This window comes from Perca flavescens, chromosome 11 (genome assembly GCF_004354835.1).
Source record: "Perca flavescens isolate YP-PL-M2 chromosome 11, PFLA_1.0, whole genome shotgun sequence".
Taxonomy (NCBI): Eukaryota; Metazoa; Chordata; class Actinopteri; order Perciformes; family Percidae; genus Perca; species Perca flavescens.
The window spans coordinates 17,054,766-17,075,257 of record NC_041341.1 but is presented as its reverse complement, the minus strand read 5'-3'; the positions used below and the strand labels follow the sequence as shown (position 1 = coordinate 17,075,257).

At 40.0% G+C, this 20,492-nt stretch overlaps 2 protein-coding genes across 2 annotated transcripts; one reads left to right on the top strand and one right to left on the bottom strand.

Annotated features, from left to right (window-relative positions):
- Positions 1-111: 111 nt before the first annotated feature.
- On the bottom strand, positions 112-3,918 carry mettl21cb (methyltransferase 21C, AARS1 lysine b). The gene is made up of 5 exons (XM_028591345.1): positions 3,900-3,918; positions 2,145-2,274; positions 1,826-1,989; positions 1,625-1,742; positions 112-503 (listed from the first exon to the last, which is right to left on the bottom strand). The coding sequence occupies exons 2-5, from the start codon at positions 2,260-2,262 to the stop codon at positions 112-114; spliced, it is 792 nt and encodes a 263-aa protein (XP_028447146.1). The 5' UTR covers positions 2,263-2,274; positions 3,900-3,918.
- A 9,587-nt stretch (positions 3,919-13,505) lies between these two features.
- jam2b (junctional adhesion molecule 2b) lies at positions 13,506-20,402 on the top strand. The gene is made up of 10 exons (XM_028590428.1): positions 13,506-13,667; positions 16,541-16,606; positions 16,816-16,926; positions 17,115-17,264; positions 18,500-18,681; positions 18,970-19,078; positions 19,184-19,291; positions 20,055-20,073; positions 20,172-20,220; positions 20,364-20,402. Exons 1-10 carry the CDS (start codon positions 13,628-13,630, stop codon positions 20,400-20,402), a joined length of 873 nt encoding a protein of 290 aa, XP_028446229.1. The 5' UTR covers positions 13,506-13,627.
- The last annotated feature ends 90 nt before the right edge of the window (positions 20,403-20,492 follow it).

Here is a 20,492-nt window from a genome sequence, read left to right as displayed (position 1 = left end):
ACAGATCAAAACCAGACTTTTCTCGACATTGATTTAAATCAGCAAGAGTAAAATGGAATTTTTTTTTTTTTTTTTCTCACAATTTAAACACCAACCCTCCAGGCTCCTCTGTCACTCCTTTGCTGTGGCCTTGTATATCCTCACCTCCTGCTGTGGGAGCTCAATGAGCAGCGTGGTGTTGAAACTGCTCTTGAAAAACTCTGCGAACCTCAGGTCTGACTGGAAGCGGATCTTGTTGGCCCACAGAACCGTTGTTCGACTTCCTGGTTGGCAAAAGTGACGCATGGTTTCCAGCAGTTCTTCGAGGCAGCCGTGGGGATAGACCACATCAGCTGCAAGCACATAGTCGTAGGACGGGTAGGGAAAGTCTCTCTTCAGGTTCTGAGCCCAGGTAAGGGCAGCCACCTGAGGGGTGTAGCGGGACCGGCCCTTGGTGTTCCGCAGGAGGTTAAAGGTCAGATTAGACAAGATGTCTGGCAGGTCAGTAGCTGTCACCCAAGCACCTGGAAAAGATTATAGAACACCAAGGCAGCTGAAGTACAGATAGTAAGATGCGTGCATCAACTTTTATTGGTGACTGGCCCATTTTTTAGCTCTCGGGATGCAGCGCCGGTCAAACTATTGGATGTGTTGCCATGACATTTTGAAATGTTTCCTCTGAAGATGAAGCCTAATGACTTCCCCTGACTTTTCCTCTAGCGCCACCTTGAGGTTGACATTTGTGGTTTTGAGTAAAATGTCTCAACAACTATGAGATTGCCATGAAATAGTTCACACTTTCATGTTCCCCTCAGGATGAATTATAATAACTTTGGTTGTCCTTAAACTCATTGAGTTTAATTTGCAAAAACATTTTAGAACTTTTCACAGCTGTAAGGCTGAATTATTAATTATCATCTCCGTGTTTGATGGGTGGGACAGATTACAGATTACACTTCCTGTCTTTTCAGAAGTCTTGAATCTTGTAGGCCAAGAAACGGAAGAACAAAATCAGTTTGGGTTAATTAAATAGTTGTCCTTATAGTTTAAAAAATGCTTTTATTGGGAATATATAAAAAACACTGCATGATTAAGGGAGGGACCAAAGGATCGCAATATCAGTCCGATTATAACTTTGTCAAGATATCTTTACAGCTACTGGCCTTTTTAGAATGCAAAAATGTTGGTGTGGGTGGATAGTCATGATCCTCAGACAATGATTCTCAGTATTTCACAGACCCGCTGATGTTTCCTCGAGTTCCACCAACAGGTCAAAATGCAAATTCTACACAAAAGATGAGCAGATAACCATAAAATATTGAGTGCATTTTAGTGATAAACTCTTTATGGCTTACCATTCAGCACCACAATCAAAGGGTACCACTGCTGTTCTAAATGTGTCTTGACTCTTGAGTAAGAAATTCAAAATACAACTCTTAAATGGTCAATGCTAATTTGATAATTCATATGATATACAACTAACTGTTGTGGTCTGCAATTGCCTGTAATAATGATTAAAGCTGGCAAAATTCCTCATGAATTATGTTATTACTAGTCAAGACTTAGTGGTAAAAGTTATTATTTTAAACATACATTTACATATTGTGTAACTAAGTGCAAATGGACTTCATTATCATAGACTTACCAAGCAGACTGGCCACTATTGAGAGTAAGCCAGTCCCAGCTCCAATCTCCAGAACTGATTTGTCCATCAAGTTAACTTGTTGCTGGTTATTCTCCAAAAACTGGCTCAAAGCTATCGCCTACAAAGTAAATTGTCGTTATCACATTTGCAACAACAGAGGAGATCAGAGAATGTGCAGATACACATAGTAGCAGGGCGTACCCCAGGCCAGATCAGAGCACCATAAGTATCCATAGACTCGCGGATGCTGATGTCATGACCAGCGATGTAAAAAGACTCCTTTCCCAGCGCGTAGTAAACACTTGGTTCCCAGATGTTCCTCCTCTCCAAAGCCTCTCCTTCCATCACTTTCTGATCTCTTAACGCTGCAGAGGAGAGTGTCATATGAAGGTTACAATGCTGCAGATTTATAGCAATCATCAGTTTGACAAATGATGGCCATCTGTTTCTTTGCAATATAGAAACTAGACTAGTGATGGCAGTGTAGAATACAGAATAAAAGTGTTCAATCCAAAGTTACCCTCATCTGTGGTCCCCTGCTCCACTGGTAGTTTCTTATCCTGTTTGTCATCCACCTCCTTTTTCTTTCCATGATGCTTCTGTTGGACATGTTGGCTGACTGTGGACAATCTCTCCATGACCACTGAATACTGGTGAAAGGAAAGTAGCTTAATCAAATAGTACAGTTATAGTGTAGCTTTTTATTATGATTAAAACTATAGTGTGTAGTTTCTGTTGCCCCCATGAGGAATTCTAAGTAAGTGACAACAAAACTGTTGGCACGTCCACATGATACAAGCCTTCCGTGATCGCCCGCCACCCCCACCCCTCCTCCACACAGTTGCTAGTTGCTGAGGAGGACAAGGAAGATTAAAAAAACATGATGGACTCTTCAGAAGAGGTAATTATCTTCACTCAAGCTTCTGCGCGGGAAAGTCACCGGATGCCACAATCTTCTGAACATAGCCATAGTGAGAAATACAGAGAGTTTTGTGGAACTGATAGTCTTAATTATCTTTGTATAGCAACTCATTTGGCAATGGCTTGAATGTAACGGACGTTCATTAACATCAAAAAGTTACACACTAAAGCTTTGAGACATCTTAAAGGGTTACTCCAACAAATGCACTTCCGAAAAGCTGGGGGACTCACAAGACGCAAATTGGTCAAAATTGGTGCAGCAGAGGCCTAGATATCCTGGATTTTAGTCCCCATTATTGATTAAAAAAAAAAAAAAAAAAAAAAAACACAGGATCCTACAGTCTTCATAATGCAACTCAATCTTTGATCAAACTTTCCGTGCCTGGTAAACACCCATTTCTTTCAAACCCCACACCTCCCGTTTTGTAACACATTAAAGATATTCAACCTCAAGCCCAATCTAAGATAGCATTCCTCAGCCTTAAGAAAGCACCGTGTGATAAATAAAATGACCTTCATGAAAATGTAAATATTATGAAAATCGGTGGAGTGCCCCTTTAAATAACAGTTCAACCTAATAGTATGTCTTTTCTACTTAAGCAACAGGCTGTAAAAAAAGTTCAAACTTTCAGACATATATTTGTATGCTTTACTATCTACATTGTTGTTATTTTTTAAAGTAGTTTTTTACTGTACCTCTTTAAACATAATGAGCACACACATCAAACTGCATGACATAAATATATGAAAACTATTCCCTAATTATATTTAGTTATATTTAGTATATATTAAGTATGAATACATGTTGAAATAATCATTGTTGAAATTGCATTCACTGCTTAGCGTTCAGTTGGACGTATAAACCGTGTTGCCGAGATGCATATATTTACTTTTTAATTAGGATTATCACAAACATTTGCATTGTTTCTCTGGCATGGAATTGTATTTTATGTTTAGTGTGGATCGTTAAATGATTTGTGCGTTTGTGACTTATTTTAAGGTCAGTAAAAGTTGGAATGGGTTCCGAATGGACTAGATTTAGTCCACTAGTCTCTTTGGCTGTCATTGGACTCTGGTCTAGAGCCCAGAAACACAGCTGGTTAAACCCCCGGGTCAACAGGCTACATACAGGGATACCGAGAACGCATCGGGTTGCTCTTTACCTCTGATGCTCATCACATACAGCTGGATCGCAATACAAATAGGAAGGACACAGTTTGATGTAATTTAAAAACAATCATTGTCATCAGAAGTATGTGAATGTAATTTCTTATTCTTATTCATCTCATTCACCAAAACATCAAAAAAAAGAAGAAAAAAACTTTTACATATACACTACGTTGCTGAAACATACCTGTATGAAGCAGTTGTCTCTAATTCCTCTTTTCCCGTTGTGTCTGAACTTTTCTCTGCTGTGTCTTTGTGTTTATAGAAGCAGCATCATCAGTGACACACCCCTCAGCGAGGCGGGGGTATTTGGGCAGACAGAAGCAGAGAAACCAATTTATAATCTCTGACAGAGAGATGAGCAATCCTGACCCCTCCCAGCTCTTTAACATCAACTCTTGTTGTCGGTGTGTATATTCTCTGTATTTTTTTTTTTTTACTATTGTGGCTTTAAAATGGTTTTGTTGTCTCTGAACATCTGCTGAACGCTTCTCATTGCTCCCTCCTCTCATCCTTAATGAACTAAACATATGGTTTTAAGCAGGAGTTTCAGGTAAGGCTGTAGGGATGTGCAAACATTTGAGAACAACATGTATTCACGCTGTACACGGTGCCAAAATATTTGCATATTTGTGTTTATCCTGGGAGCAGATCTGTATGAGGTTTGTAATGCATGTGTGGGATGGATGTGTGCCACCTGGCAGACTCCACTGAGAAAAGTGTTCATTCCTAAAGCAATCAGCAGGAGAGTGAAAAACCTGTTTAAACAGCCATGACTTGGAACCAACACTATCCACTTTTGATACAAGCATTTATTCTTCTCCTCTTCACCCCACTGACATGCGCCATCTCTTAACCCCCTGCTTTTCCTTTCTCCCTCCTCTAGGTCTTACTCGCTGTGTTGCACAAAAACACACTGGATTTAAGTTTGTTAGTCAATCAACAATAGAAGAAAAAGCTATGAACTGGAAAACTATTTTAAGGACTGTATGAAAAATAATGGGGTGGTGAGGGGACCCTTATAATTCGCTTTGGAAACAAAGCAAGGCCCTCATAGAATACATTTATGACCCTGGTTCATAAATGTTTCCTTTGAACCCTCCTCTTGACTGCATCATCTTCCCCACAACATAAACATCAATATATTTTCAGATTATTTTTGTACATTTTATGCCTTTATAGCGATGGTGGAGAGATGACAGGAATGATGGCGAGAGATGCAACATAAGTCCCCAGCAGTTTATTCCTGAGCATGGATACAGTGGTATTCACCGTGCCCAGTGTTTGTAAGCCGGGCTGTAGGGCTCAGTCAGGAGGATTCACAGCCTCGGTGAGTGAACACACAAACAAGTCAGCAGACAACTGGTTTTAGAGCTAGAACATGACTTCAACTGACAGATGGCAAGCACCAACACTGAGTCCCTCTCATCTAAACAGCTACACTACAATACGCAGTCAAGGTATTAAGGGATTTCCTGAGTATCAGGATCTCAACACAAGGGATCCATTGCTCATTTATCTATCTTTGTTGATGAATGATATATTGCACAGATGTTCTTGTTTGCCAGAATGGCTCCCGTTATATTAATTTCTTATTCATATGTTTCAATGTATATACCCACCTGATGATGACTAACCAGATCTGATAAGGTCTATAAATATCATAACATACCCACACAATGTAGGCCCACAGCAAAGCCAGTTATAGATTGGAGATGCACATTCAACTGTGATCTCTTAAATCCAGCAAAAGTCTCTTTTCCAGTTAGAGGAACAATGGAGAATCTGCGATACCCATGATCATATCATTTAAATATTTATATGAGTGAATGAGTTTATGTGGTTGTGGATGTGTGTATAGGATACAGTTGACAATTAAAATGGAAGCATTAAGCTCTGCCAATCATCCCCTTGGATGTGGTAATCCTCACCTCCACGCCCAAAGGTCAGGAAAAGGTTGTGTAGGCCAGTGGAAAATGAGTCACAGTCACATACAGCACCATGTGAGTCCCGGCAGGCTTTACAGTAGCTGCATGTGCAGCGTGAGTGCGTGAATACATCAGTTAATGGGTGCTAAGCTCCTGTAATTTAAAAGTGGAATGTGCGGTTGGACTTCAATGAGTCTAAATGCCACATTGACAGAAGAGCATAAACATACATATCCAGACAGCAATATTGCAAACAGTAAACATGAAATCGGAAATCTCGGTGTGAACAGCTTTTATCGCCATGACAACATTTTGGCACCACAACAGATCGCTCTCCTCGACAAAGTGACTGCTCTCTGATCTGACAAAATAAGTCTGAATTCCTGGACACGCGTTGGGTGAGGTGGTCCGACCATATATGGGTCCTGGATGGGCTGGAGGTTTAGATGCACCCAGTGGACTGATGGTTGTGACATTTTTTCCTGGTAAACACTCATCACCTAAACCTAAAAAAGTGTATTAAGGGTAATAACCACAACACCATCAAGAATAAAATGTCACATTTTTTTATTTACAGGATATTAGCTTGTTATCAAAAACAAATAAAGCCATATTGGAATATTATGTACAACATGCTTAGAAGTCCTGATTTTCCAGTAGTATTCAATCAATTATGTTATGGTCCTTTAAGTCAGGCCATTTGCTTTCCAAGATGTGATTTTAAACTTAAAGAAAAAGTAAGAAACTCTGCATCAAATCACACACAGATAGAAAAGGAGCTCTCTTTACATTCACTAATAAGAGTAGGAACAGATGAAAGCCTGAGGTTCCCAGCATGTGAAGTCATTGAACTTTCCATTTCCTGAAAGACAAACAAACAGCAGATCAGAAATCAAGTGCCAAATTGGTCTATATTCATATTTGGTGCAAAATAAAATAAAAACTATCTGTGTCCCTTCAGTTCAGCTTTAAACAACAATCTGACTCCTACCATTTGCTAGCATCTCCACACATTCCTCCACATCTGCTGTGTTATTGGGCTCCCCTGACAGCCAATCAGCATAGCCCCAGTTGGATCCATCCAACCAGATAAAGCGACCGGTCTGACAGACAATAGGAGATTAATGACGTGAAATCAGATGGAGCAGTTATTTAATTCATTTTCCAGAGGCCAGATATAACACAGCAATGAAATAAAGCACTGTCATGATTTGATTAGTGAAAGCTAAATTATTATTAACAGAATTATGACCTTTTAATTTTACTCCTTGACTGACCATACACACCTTCAAATATTGTAGTCCTCCAATCCAGGTGCGTGTATGTGCCCCGTTTTGCCGCAGCATCATGTTCATGACCTCTCTGTGAATGTGTTGGCTCGTGATGGAGGCCAGGTGGCCACCAGGGAAATGTTCCTGGCAAAAGAGCTGCAATGAAACAGAGAGGAACAGTGAGACTGGGGTCACGCACATTACTGTCTGTGTGTTGCTAAAGAAGTCTAACTTTATAAAGATTTCATGGTGCATCTTTGATATGGTGGAGAACATGTAAGTACCTCAGCATCTGCAGCCCTCTTTGGCCCTTTAAAGAACTGGTAACACTTCCCCTGAAGCACCACACCAGAACAACGGCTCTCCCCTGTGGCCAAAAGGTGGAATTACAGCATTTTCAAACAGGTTCACTTTTCACCCAAATCATTGCATTGCAGTTTTTGTTCACTGTAAACATTCACTTTTCCATACTTGTGTGTGTGTGTGTGTGTGTGTGTGTGTGTGTGTGTGTGTGCATAGTATTTTACACTTTACCTTGCTTGTTTTGTTTTGGTGATAATCTTCTTTCTTCAGGGTTTTCAGCTCTCTGCGCCACACCAATCTGAACTCCTCCATCAAGCATAGGACCCTCTTCCATTGCTGGATCCTCAAAGAGCGCCATTGAAGACAGCTCCTCCTCCCTGACAGACTCACTGCCTGGTTCCTCCATCATCAAATAGTGTGACCCCTCCATCATGCGATTGTCTTGCTCTTTGCCAGGCTCCATGCCCCCCCTAGCCTCTTCATTTGGGAAATACTCCTCTAAAGCTAATATTGGCTGCCCCATAATGTCCAATGCTGGCCCTTCTTCCATGACAGCAGCATCTAGCATGACCTGTTGATGTAAGAGGGCCTCACCCTCTTCAGGCTCCAGCTCCATTATTGGTTCTCCATCCTCTTGATTCTGAAATGCCACCCTCAAAGACTTTTCTACTTCTGACAGCTCTGTGTTGCTCAGTTCTTTTTCAGACATGTTGTCGTCATCCAGTGGCACTAGCTCCATGATTGGTTCTCCATCTGAATCCATATCACTCATAAGCAAACCTCTCTCTTCTGGCAGAGGGTGATTGTCAGGATTTTGATTCTGAAATTCCGCCCTTAAAGACTTTTCCACTTCTGACAGCTCCATGTTGTCATCATCCAGTGGCTCCAACTCCATGATTGGTTCGTCCACCATTTCATATTTTCCCTCCATGTCAATTTGCCTCTCTTCGATATCATCTGTTTCAGTTTCTGCCCTGTAGTTCATTTGCACCTGAAACTCCTCTTGAACATCTGGCTCCACCTTAACCTCTGATTCCACCTTAAAGTCTGGGTCATCTTCGAGCTCTGGCTCCATCTCATTTACATCCTGCTCCACCTCATCTTGTGGGGTTTCCAGCTCCTTGATTGGTTCTTCATCTAAAACATAGCTCCTCTCCCTAATAAGTCCCTTATCCTGCTCTGGTATAGGTTGATTGACAAGATCTTGATTCTGAAATGCTGCCCTTAAAGACTTTTCCACTTCGGACAGCTCTGTGTTGCTCAGTTCATCTACAGACATGTTGTCGTCGTCATCCAGTGGCTCCAACTCCATGATCGGTTCGTCCACCATTTCATATTTTCCCTCCATGTCAATGTGCCTCTCTTCGATCTCCCGGCCTGTTTTAGTCTCTGCCTCGTGGTTCATTTGCACCTGAAACTCTTCTTGAACATCTGGCTCCACCTTAACCTCCGATTCCACCTTAAAGGCTGGGTCATCTTTGAGCTCCGGCTCCATCTCAACTTTTGGCTTCTCATCAACCTTTAGTTCAGCCATAACCTTTGGATTCAGATTTTCTTCTGGCGCCACATCAGCCTCTAGATCCACCTTAACTTCTGGCTCTGCTTTAACCTCTGGCTCTGCTTTTAGCTCCTGCTCCACCTTAACTTCTGGCTCTGGCTCTGGTTTGACTTCTGGCTCCTTCTTAGCCTCTGTCTTTACTTCACTCTCTTGCTCCTCTCCAACTTGTGGCTTCACTTTGATCTCTAGTTCCATCATACTCTGTTCTATGTCCAGTGGCACCGGAGCCAATTTTTCCTGTTTCTCCTCGGAGCCCAGCCTAACTTGTGGTGCAGGATTTTCCACCACCACATGACCCTGCACAGGAACAAAGTCCCCCAGCAGAGGGCTCTGGTCTTCTTTAGTCAACACAGGGTTTTGTGCCACACCTGGAGCAAATGGTGGCATTCCCAGAGCCACTGCAACGAGATAGTAAAAGATACAATTGCTGGTGAAATAAGGCAGAGTACCTTACCTGCACCCACTGATGAATTATGAGACAATGGGCCTTTGAGCACAGACATGTAAAAGCCACCCAGACTGAAAGAGATACAAAATTACTGCATTTGTAGTCGTGTTTCTTTGTCATTTTGTAGTTAAAAAAAAATCTTTTTGTAATCGTTTTGCATCTTTTTGTAATCGTTTTGTAATCGTTTTGCGATTTTTGTTGTGGTTTTGCATCTTTTCTTAGTTATTTGATTGACTTTCCAACAAGAAATGTCAACAGTCACTTCAAACAGAGGCTCTGGCCCCTGAACCTTCTAGCCTCTGGACCTGTGCCAGGTAGCCCCATTCAGTAATCCATCCATGCCAATATACCCATCATTTCATTAAGCGGGAACACCTAAAATCATGTTGATATGCAGTTTATGTGGAGTACATCAAGAATAAGAGATAAGACAATTTAATTCACATTTAAACATAAAAATGATTGCCTTGGATGTTCACGTTATTTACTTTTATTTATAGTTTAATTTCTTGCAAAAGCAGTTATGAATGAGTTAATGTGCCGTGCAATTTCCATTGTAAATTATGAACAACTAACATAAGAGAATGATTTCATGATATGATGAGATAAAACAACAATAATAAGAGATAATTAACTACACTCTCTCTAAGGACAAAGCTTATCACCCAATCACAGGCAGATATGTTTTAACTTTAGTCATTACAGCAAATAAGTGATTGAAGTTTTTCCAGACTAAATGCAAAAAGTTGAAAAGGAAAATAGAATCTAAACTTTAACAGTAAAATTCATAGAGTAAAAGACACTATGAAAAGAGAAGTAAAAAACTTTTGGAGAACATGCTAGTAAAACAATGTTAATGAAATCTCTTACCTGCTATGCTCAGTGAGAGCAATGCCAGCGTCTTCATCTTAATCTATTTGAATAAATCTGTATTTAGTGTGCAGACTGTGATTTACTGTCAAATACGCTTTGTACCCATGAGTTATTACCGCCTGTGTATGTGCTCTTCTCTTTGCGACTGCTATTTATCAGTGATAGGTTATTGCTTGGTAAATCTAATCTTATTTACACCATGAGTCCTACCCCTTTTATTTTTTCTTTCTTTCAGTAAGTCATAAAACATGGCCTTCCCGTTACCTTATCTTGCAGAGAGCAGATCTTTTTTCTGTTTTGTTTCCTCTTGGCATCCAGTCCATCATAATTAAGAGGGTAGAAAGTTCACATTTTCAAGGCCCTTCCAATGCAGTAAACAACTGAGAGAGTAAACAATCAAACCTGATACAGAACTCTCTATCAAGACAGATCAATAAACTATTGCAGACTCTCAGTATAGAGATATTGAAGTGAATCAGTAGTTTCACTGCATATTCATCTGTTTTAGATAGTAGACATGTCCAAAACACTAAGCATAGATGATGTTCATTGATTCTTAAATTTATATTGAATAAATAAGAAGGTTGGTTGGAGACCAAAGAAAAAAAAACTTGCACCCGTAAAAAGAACAAAGGATGTTATAGAAAAGAATACACAATAACATTTTAGCTAACAAACTAGCCACAAAGTTAGGCATTACCTACAAGAGAAGTAAAAGAAAAGAAAGTTTAGTACTGAAATATCTGACATTTAATTCATGTAACCTTCTACTTATTGTAATTCTGGACTCTGACCTGTTACATTACAGAGAATAATTAACCATGTTTCAGAGGTATAAATTGTTAATAATACATTTAATCTCTGGCACGACTGCTGAACTAGTATTTACTGTCTCTCTTGAACGCCACAAAATGCTGCTGTAAATAAAATATGGTTTGGGAAGACTGTTGGCAGGAGGAAATGCACTTTAAACTCGTGTTCACTGTGACAGTCAAACCATAAATATGAATGGTTTTAGTGTGTTTCAATGTATTTCCTAATATCAGCCTGTCTCAACAGAAACTAGGATTCACTGAATCAGAAATAATATTTCCTCCTCTAGTCATCCAGTTTTGGTGATCCTATGATCTTGCAGCCCACCCACATTTATATCTGGCAAGTTGCTTTCTGAGTCCCTCAAATCTGTGTTGTTCTGAGCTGTGATTGGCTGGAAGGGAAATGGGTGGTTAGGTGCTATGTGGCTGCTGCTTGATCTTCAGAATTTATTTTGGTATCTTTTGTGGGCATTTTGCCTTTATAATATATATAATTTAATATAGACCCTATTTCACAGCAGACATTTGGACATGTGACAGCAGGATAAGCACAGGTGTAATTAATAATATTAATGAAGGCAGCATACCATTTGGTTTTGTATTGTGCATGCTGGCTCAAAGACATAGCTTACTGGAGCCATTAAATGGCACACATCCATCGTTATGTGATGAGTTATACCTGCGTCTCTCTGCTGCTGAGAAAAAGATCTAATACAGTGGGAATGCAAGAAAGAGAAGATGACATGCAACAAAGGTCCCCAGCAAAATTAGAACTGGGGACGCTGCAGTTACGCAGTAACGTGTGGGCTCACGTGGGTCATGGATGTCACAAAAAGTGTAGTTTGTAGTCGTTTCGTGTCTTTTTCTGGTGGTTTTGCATTTAGATCCTGTTAAGCTTTAAACTAGGGTTAAAGTATTGGTGCAACAGAACCAACAAAGGAACCCTGATTTAATCCAGGTGTAGTCATTGTTGGCATAAACAGCCACAGTGTTTAGTTGAATTGTGTGCAGGAGTGTAGGAGGGAAGCTGTTCCTCACACTGTTTGTCACCAAAGATTGCAGTGCATTTAAATAGTTTGGTTCATATAAGATATTTTATGTTAAACATGTTTGTGTAAAGTGAGCAGTGGGTGAGGAGCTGTGTTATGAATGTGTGTGGTACTGTGTGTAATGTGACATCAGTGTGTCCTGCAGAGCAGCTGGGATTGTTGATAGTGAACAGGTGCTGCAGCAGAGATTTTGGGACTTTGTATTTCTCTCTTGTGCTTATGCACACGTGTCTGCAAGTATGGCCCCTGTGTGTGTCTGTGCGGGTGCATATGGCCACAAATGCAAGCATGTGTGCACATTAACTAGAATGAGCGACAATGAGCTGTTGTGTGGCTGGTGGTGGTGAGAAACCTAATAGCCAAGGACACAGTAGCTCAGCCAGCAGCTGTCCCATCTCTGCACCTCCTATTACACCGGCAACTCTAACCATGGTAAATGTTGTCTTTTAAATTCAGATGGACCACAATGTTTTTAAGAAATGATGTCAAGGTAGAGGTAGCTAAGATTAAATGAATACTTATTACGTATTTATTTGTTCCTAAAGAGCTGAAATAGTTTTCTCTGCAGATGTGTCAACAAGGCTGCAATGTAACTAGTAACTGTAGCTGTCAGATAAGCATAGAACAATGTAACGTGTGCAATGTGAGTTAGTAGTAGTGAAGTATGACGATAATACACGTACCTCAAACTTGTACTTGGATGTTCATAAACTTTTTTTGGTCACACACACGGCAGCAGAAACAAGTTGTGAACACAACATTGACATATCATTTGGTATGGTGAACTTGTTAGCAAACAGTTGTTTATTTACACACCCAGCAGTAACAGAGCAACGTTATCATTAATTTGGAGTTGTCTTCTTGGCCACCTGATAAGTGTAAGTCCAATATCCACTTTCTTTTAGCTCTGTTTTTGGTCTCTACCAACTCCTTAAGGAAATATCTGGCACTTTAGCTACTACACAGTAGTAAATGCTCCACTTTGTTCATAAGTTAGATTCTTACTGTGTGTATGTTGTTTAGTGCTGGTCAGATAGTGTACAGTGAGATGTTAGAGCTTTTTTATTGCTGAAAATGACTCTATGAAAGTAGTGAGAGTGAACCAGAACAGTACAGTTATGGGCTTGAATGGTAAATGATGAGCTGAAAGTTGCTATGAAACTTTATTCAACCTGTAAGTTCATCACTTTTTATGTTTCAAAATTGTCATTTGATAAAATGATTACAAAAATGTGTGTATACCCAACTCCTGCTTTGCTCCGCTTGCAACAAGGATCACAATGCAAATTAGTCTTGGACTTTGTCATCCTGGACATTTTTAAGCTTTCTAATGTGAAATAAGCTAAAATAGACCAAAAAATATGAAAGGGTTTTGAACATTGTCCTAATAATACTGTATAAGATTGTAACAAGGCAGATCAAAGAGCAGACCCGTGTCAAAATAAAACAAGCTCATATTTCCCGTTTGCTCTGAGTGGGCAGTGGTCTCCCTGAACGACAGGACAGCAGCAGCAGCTCTCCCCCGGGTGCGTGCTCCCCCACGTGCTACAGATGAAACTTGAAGAAGCTGCAGAGAGTTTGGAGTTGAACAAATCTCATCCAGACTCCGCGGACACCCCACAGACCACAGGACGGATCTGAACTCACCCTGACTACTTCTACTGAACACCATGATGTTGGTGCTGCCTCTTCTCATTACTTTGCTGCAGAGTGAGTTTGTCAAAATGGTTTTAGAAACTTTATTAAACAATTTGCTAAAGTTACTACAGAAAAATTAGGATTTAATAGATCTATTGCTAGAAGTTTTCAGATGAAGGAGTGCATGCTGTTTAACAGAGTACAGTATATGCACATAATGTAAACTGGCATGTTTGCTTCACTTTTTAAAGGCAAGGCCCTCCAGTGTTAACATTTTCTTTGGACCCTGCAATACCCTCACCCCAAATCTCTTAATACAACTCGATTCACGTTTTAAAAAGAAGCAAAGCATGAATAATTTAAGATGGTGTACTATAAAATTAACCTTAATGTGCAATCATTTTCATAATTTGTTTTTTTGTTACAAATGATCTGCAAAGGAGAATCAAAAGATTCAAAGATTCCCAATATTTTTTTCAACAAGAACAAAAAAGCATTAACCCTGCCATTTTCTGACCACCCTTTTCTCCCTAATCATTTTTGTACAGTCCATCAGAAATGCAGGATAATGTAATTTTTTTACCTTCTTTTAAAAAAAAAAATTTACTATTTAATTTTGATAAATTATGTTTATTTGAAAGATGTTTGACCTTGTGCAACGGATTAGCTGAGATTTGTATTTTGACAACTAAATTATTTCAACCGATTGGTTTCATTTAATTTTTTTTTTATCAGTTTGTGTGACTGAGTTTGTGCATATGACGGGGAGGAGGTGTGATGTGTTCAGGGACTGCATCAGATTGTGCAGGGAGTGGTTGTTTTTGGGCTTTGTGTTTACATCGAACCCGCTCTGATGCCGTTTGAACCCGAGATCCACAGGCTGATGAAACCCATCTTGTGGCCCCGCGGAGGAGTCTCAGATCCCATCGTTTCATTTTGAAGATAGCCTCTGACTGACCCTGTTGTTGATTGGACTGAGATGAAAACGACCACTTGCTATCTGAAAAAAATGCATTTGAAGTTGCTGTGGGATTTCTAAGGGACAGAGGCTCTCCAAACAACATGCTTTATGTTGATTGCAGCTTTGACATTTGTTTTGATCTTTCTTGTATCTACTAATGAGGACCAAATTTTCCTCACAGAGATTAAACAATTGAAATCCTTATCCTCAGTTAGGAAAAAGCTGGTGAAGAAAATGTTTTCATTAGTGTCCAGTCAATGGTAATGGTATGGCATGATTGGTAATACTGAATTCAAAATAGACTTTAACTGCTTTCTAATGCTTTTAAAATACTAAAACATAGCATTTCAGTATCATGCAATTAAAAAAAAAGAAAATTTCAGATTAATTCCATTTAAAACAATGACAGTATGGACATCATATGTCTACATGAACTAGACATGAATTTGTAGTGTATCTTAGAATATATTGCATTTGTGTTCAAATGTGTTTTCTTCAAAGATTCAAGTCTACTTAAAATCAGGTTTTGATTAACCTGAGGGTCGAGGTTAAAAGTTCAAGTGTGTGTGTGTGTGTGTGTGTGTGTGTGTGTGTGTGTGTGTGTGTGTGTGTGTGTGTGTGTGTGTGTGTGTGTGTGTGTGTGTGTGTTTGTGTGCGTGTTTGTGTGTGTGTGTGTGTGCGTGTGTGTGTATGTGTGTCCAGCTGAAAAGGGTAAGGTTACTATCACAAAGAGCTGCTTTGTCCATGCAAGAAAAGCATGCTTTCCATGCATGTGTGCAACACACACTCATTGCTCCAAATGTTTTCATGATACCAAACAAGACGTATGCATCGGTATTTTCCCATATACATATAAAGCTCCAAAGTTATTCTGATTGTCTTGTTAATGTCATTTGTTGTGGCTTTGTCCTTCACAGGAAGCAACGGCTTGAATGAAAATGAGTTACAATGGATTTATGGCAGATTTAAGTTTTCATAACATAAAAACCTGTATAACATCAATAGAAACTTCACAAATCTGCTGCATAGCTCCATTATCTGTGTGGTATCAAGAAAGGCTGCTTTGTCACAATCCCCATCCTTTTGGTAATATGTTTAACCATATCTTGGTCAAGCTTTGAAAACTTGTTGCCATTGAAATCCATCATAATAGGCATGGAATTAAACGGACTACAACTGCTGTTCTCTGTACAAAGAAAAGACAAACTTTGATACTCAAAAGATTTTGGTTATCACTTTGAATGTGATTTCTTTTTTTTGTCATTAGTACACTACAGCATGTTTGTATACTTCTATGCATTTTTGTGGGAGAATGTAGACTCTACTCGTGTGTGTGCTGAAGGGACAGTTCACTAAAAGAGGTTATCAGGTTGAGATAAAGCAGCTTGTCAGAGAGTCACCACTGCTCCTGGCACCACTGGTGTGTGTGTGTGTGTGTGTGTGTGTGTGTGTGTGTGTGTGTGTGTGTGTGTGTGTGTGTGTGTGTGTGCGCGCGTGTGTGTGTGAGAGAGAGACAGAAAGTGAGAGTGAGTCAGTGTGGGAGGCCAGTATTCATGTCATTAACAGGAATGGCGGGCACGTGTGTGTGCATTTACACAAAAAGAAAGCAGATGAACATATTCTGTTGTTGGAAATTAATGTTGTGCATTTTTTCTATATGGTGTGAATCCATGACTGGTAGGTTGTGACTCATTGTCATGGGCCTTTTATCCTGTTTACATGTCTGTTTGTGTCTCTCTGATTGCACTGGAGTCCAAAAGCTCCAACATGCCCACATTCTGAAACTATATAATATATATATATATATATATATATATATATATATATATATATATATATATATATATATATATATATATATATATATATGTTACATACAGCAAGATGTAATTCTTGTTTTATTCAAAAATGTGAGCAGAAGAAAGATGGTTGTACTTAACGTTTAACGATATACAACAACTGATTGATCCTCTCACCCCTGCAGGTCCTCTCTGTCTGTCAGTGACAGTAAGCAGCAGTAAACCCAAAGTGGAGGTCCACGAGCACACAGGTTAGACTGTGCCCAATTATTTATTTATCTCTATCTGGAACTGTCCTTCAAACCTTATCAACACATCCAGTATTACTTAATGCTGATCACTTTTCATGAGTACACAGTTGTGACAAAAAGCAACAAATAATGGGATGAATTACCTGCCAATTCAAACAAAAGTACATCTACTGTATGACATTTTGCTGCTGTGTTTTCTGTCCTTCCAGATGCTGTGCTCGCCTGTGAGTTCAGGACAGAGAAAGATCAAAATCCTCGAATCGAGTGGAAGAAGAAAGGAAAGGGGGTGACATTTGTGTACTTTAATCACAAATTTACTGGTGAGTGACAGGCCTTTAGCCTACTGCATGAATTCCTTTGACTTTGCTGAACTGATGGCTGATATTTTGCTCCATTTCTTTCCATCATCCTTTCACAATTACCTTTTTTATTTTTCTCTCTTTTTTTTTTTTTTTTAGCTAAGCACTTAGTTCTAGCTTTGTCCATCTTCTCTCACCTTCCACTATAGGGTCTTATGCAGGACGGGCAAAGATGGAGGGAGCAACGCTGACAATACACTCTGTTACTCAGAAAGACTCAGGGGAATACCGCTGTGAGGTGACCGCTGGCGAAGACCATGTCAACCTCGGAGAAGCTACTGTAACCCTCAATGTGCTTGGTATGATGGGAAACCTGTAGGCTTTGTTTTTGTGAATATGCATATATGAGGGAGAATCTATATGGATTTGTTATGATATAAAAATACTCAAAACAGAATTTTTAAACATTTATCGTATAACAATGACAGAAAAATGAGCACTGGATTTGAACTTGGAAAATGTGTCTTTCATTTCACTGTCTTAAACCAAACGTGCTGCTTTAACGTGTCCGTGCCACAGTAAGTTACGTACTGCTACATGTGAATACGCCCTGTGTTCAAGTGGTTTAACCATAAAGGGGTTTAACCAAGGGGGTAAGCCAGCCTCCGCAAAGAGTACCTACTACTTTTGATGCTACCTAGCACTCAACCCGCCATTAGCATTCCATTGACTGCCATTCATTTTGGCATCACTTTGACAGCGAATAACTTTACATCTGAAGCGTTTGAAGACTTTATTTGTCCATTGTTTATTTCTAAAGAAACACGACCGGAAGCACATCACTGGAAAAGTGCTTCTAATAGACTTCACTGCTCTCCGTTGCAAGTCTACGGGGTCGCTTTGTCCATTCATTTTACTGTCTATGGGTTTAACTTGTGAGATCATCGTTGCTAGATAACTGACAACAATTATGCATGCCACCTTGTTGCCATTTCAAAACATGGTTATTAGGATAGTATGCACAACATTTTATATTTCGCCAAATGTTTCATCAAACATTACCAAAGTATCTGACAATTCACCTGAACTTTTGCACATATGATGTCATTGCCTCAACTTGTGAGTGTTAAAAACCATGTCTCTCTATTGGTGCAGTCAATAAGTCACCTTTGACCTCAGGTTCGAATCCCCAGGTGGCCAAGTACTTGACAACAATGTGACAATTCATGCATGCTGTATGTTTTGAAGTGCTCGTTGAGTTCAATGTGCTTGGACCCCTGGCCTTGCGTAGTGACTATGAATGGTCAATGGTTTATAAATGTCAGACCTGTAATTTTTCTTGTTTATTGTATTACATATTCTGATATTACCAGTGTATACTTCAAACTGTTGCCAGTAATGACAGTAGTGAAAACAAAAAACAGCTTCTCAGTCCTGGTAGAGGGAGGAGTGTTTTGATGCAGCAAAGTAATCATTAGACCCCTCTACATCCATCATCAAACATCAAAATGCACCTACAAAATTAATGTTGTAAGTGTTTTAAGGTCTTCTCTAAATGCTGTAACTCAAGCTGTTTTCATCTCTGCCTCCTCAGTGCCTCCTCATGTCCCGTCCTGTGAGGTACCGAGCTCTGTGTTTGTGGGCTCAGGCCTGGAGCTTCACTGTAAGGACAAACTCAGTGTTCCTCCTGCCACCTACCGCTGGTACAAAGACAACAAGGCTTTGACGGCCACAGCAGATACTCCATACAGTGTCGACCCAAACAAAGGCGCACTGGTAAGTTCACACAAAATTCTACAAACGCTTAAAGGATCGGTGTGTAGGATTTAGTGGCATCTAACGGTGAGGCTGCAGGCCTCCGTGGAAGAGGACCGCCCCCTTATGATATGAAGGGCTCATTCTAAACTAACAGAAACACGATTCTTATTCCATTTCTGCCAATAATCCCACCTGAATCCTACACACAGGTCCTCTTAAATGCACCCAGGAGTATATAAACACAGTTCTACATGTAAAGACGAACTGTCTGCAATTCACCTCTCAACTTGTCTTTGTCTGGAGCAGAAGTTTACGAGTGTGTCCAAAACAGACTCAGGGATGTACCGCTGTGAGTCCTCCAACAGTGTGGGGGCGCCTAAAAGCTGTGTGGCCCAAAAACTGAAAGTTATTGAATGTAAGAAAGTTTGGTACAGCATCTCTTTGAAGTTTAACTGTTTCGATCCACTCCAACAAACAACAACAAAGACTGAGGAAATCCTCTCTTTCCCCCTTCTTCTAGATCCTTTGAATATGACAATTTTGATAGCAGGTGCTGCAGGTTTTCTGTCGCTCATCCTTTTCTGCTGCATCTGTGTGTGTGTCTGTCAACGCCGAGGCTGCTGCAAGAGTGAGTAGTGTGATGTTTCTCTCTCTGTGTGTGTGTGTGTGTGTGTGTGTGTGTGTGTGTGTGTTGCTTTTACATTTGAGGCATTTGCATTCAAACTATGTGAAAGTCACAGAGAATTGGCTTGAAAAAAGTGTTGGTCTGTTGTTCTAACTTACAGACAGTGGAAGTATTCACATCCTTTATTTAAGGCTATAGTGCGTAGTTTCTGTCTCCCCCATGAGGAATTCTTCATTCATGTGCAATTTGTCATTGTTTTGTTTTGATAACTTTTTTTTTTAAGATTATTTTTTGGACCTTTTTATTAGATAGTGACAATGGATAAACAGGAAGGGGGGGGGGGGATGACATGCAGCAAAGGGCCGCAGGTCCGATTCAAACGCCGCCCTCTGCAAAGGACTTTACAGCTAGAGGTTGCCCCTGGTTTGCTAACGTACTTTTCTGGTTCAGTCTAACTGCTCTTATCATTCTTGTTTTTAGTGACAAAGATCTAATAAATCCAATGTACACTACCTGCTCAACACCAAACAGCAGACAGACACAATTAGCTGGTTAACAAAGTGGAGCTTTTTTTATTTGCCTCAGGAGAGCTGAACGAGAGTGAATATTGGACTAACATTTGTCAAGTGGACAGAAACACTCATTATGCTTACTTGAGTAAATAATTACTATCCACCATTGCCAAAAGACAATGTCTGGCAATTTATTTGGCAATTAGTGATCATGACAAATGTTAACTTTTCTTCTTTGTTGTTTCTTTGAACAGAGGACAAAAAAACAAAAAGGTGAGGGTTTCACTTGTCAGTCTAACTCTTGTTTCACCTGTAGCTGTGTGTTATTGGCTGGTAATGAGCTCAGACTAAACGGCCTCCTTGTCTTTCAGCACCAAGTCCTTCAACCCTCCTCCTCCACCACCTCCTCCCATCCGCAATGTGAGTGATCAGAGAGATTGTTATCATGTCACATCTTGTTTTGCTTTCTGGGTTGCCGATAAATTGTTGATAAGTTGCTGATAACACTGGTCCCTGGCTAATTAAAGGAAATAATTCATTGTACGTCTCTCTGCTCTCGACAGATCAAGCACTACAAACCAGCTCACTCCTTCATGATCTGAGGGTGAAACACTCACTTTGTCTTCAAACCATCCAGAATCTAAAGTGTACACTTATTGTTCAACACACTTACCGTCGCCTTGCTTTTGGAC

Coding starts and splice junctions, on each gene's coding strand:
- mettl21cb (XM_028591345.1), bottom strand. CDS start 2,262: ATGGAGAGATTGTCCACAGTCAGCCAACATGTCCAACAGAAGCATCAT. Junction 1,990..2,144: donor GCAGGGGACCACAGATGAGG/GTAACTTTGGAT, acceptor TCTCCTCTGCAG/CGTTAAGAGATCAGAAAGTG. Junction 1,743..1,825: donor GTGCTCTGATCTGGCCTGGG/GTACGCCCTGCT, acceptor TTTACTTTGTAG/GCGATAGCTTTGAGCCAGTT.
- jam2b (XM_028590428.1), top strand. CDS start 13,628: ATGATGTTGGTGCTGCCTCTTCTCATTACTTTGCTGCAGA. Junction 16,607..16,815: donor GGAGGTCCACGAGCACACAG/GTTAGACTGTGC, acceptor CTGTCCTTCCAG/ATGCTGTGCTCGCCTGTGAG. Junction 19,079..19,183: donor AAAACTGAAAGTTATTGAAT/GTAAGAAAGTTT, acceptor CCCTTCTTCTAG/ATCCTTTGAATATGACAATT.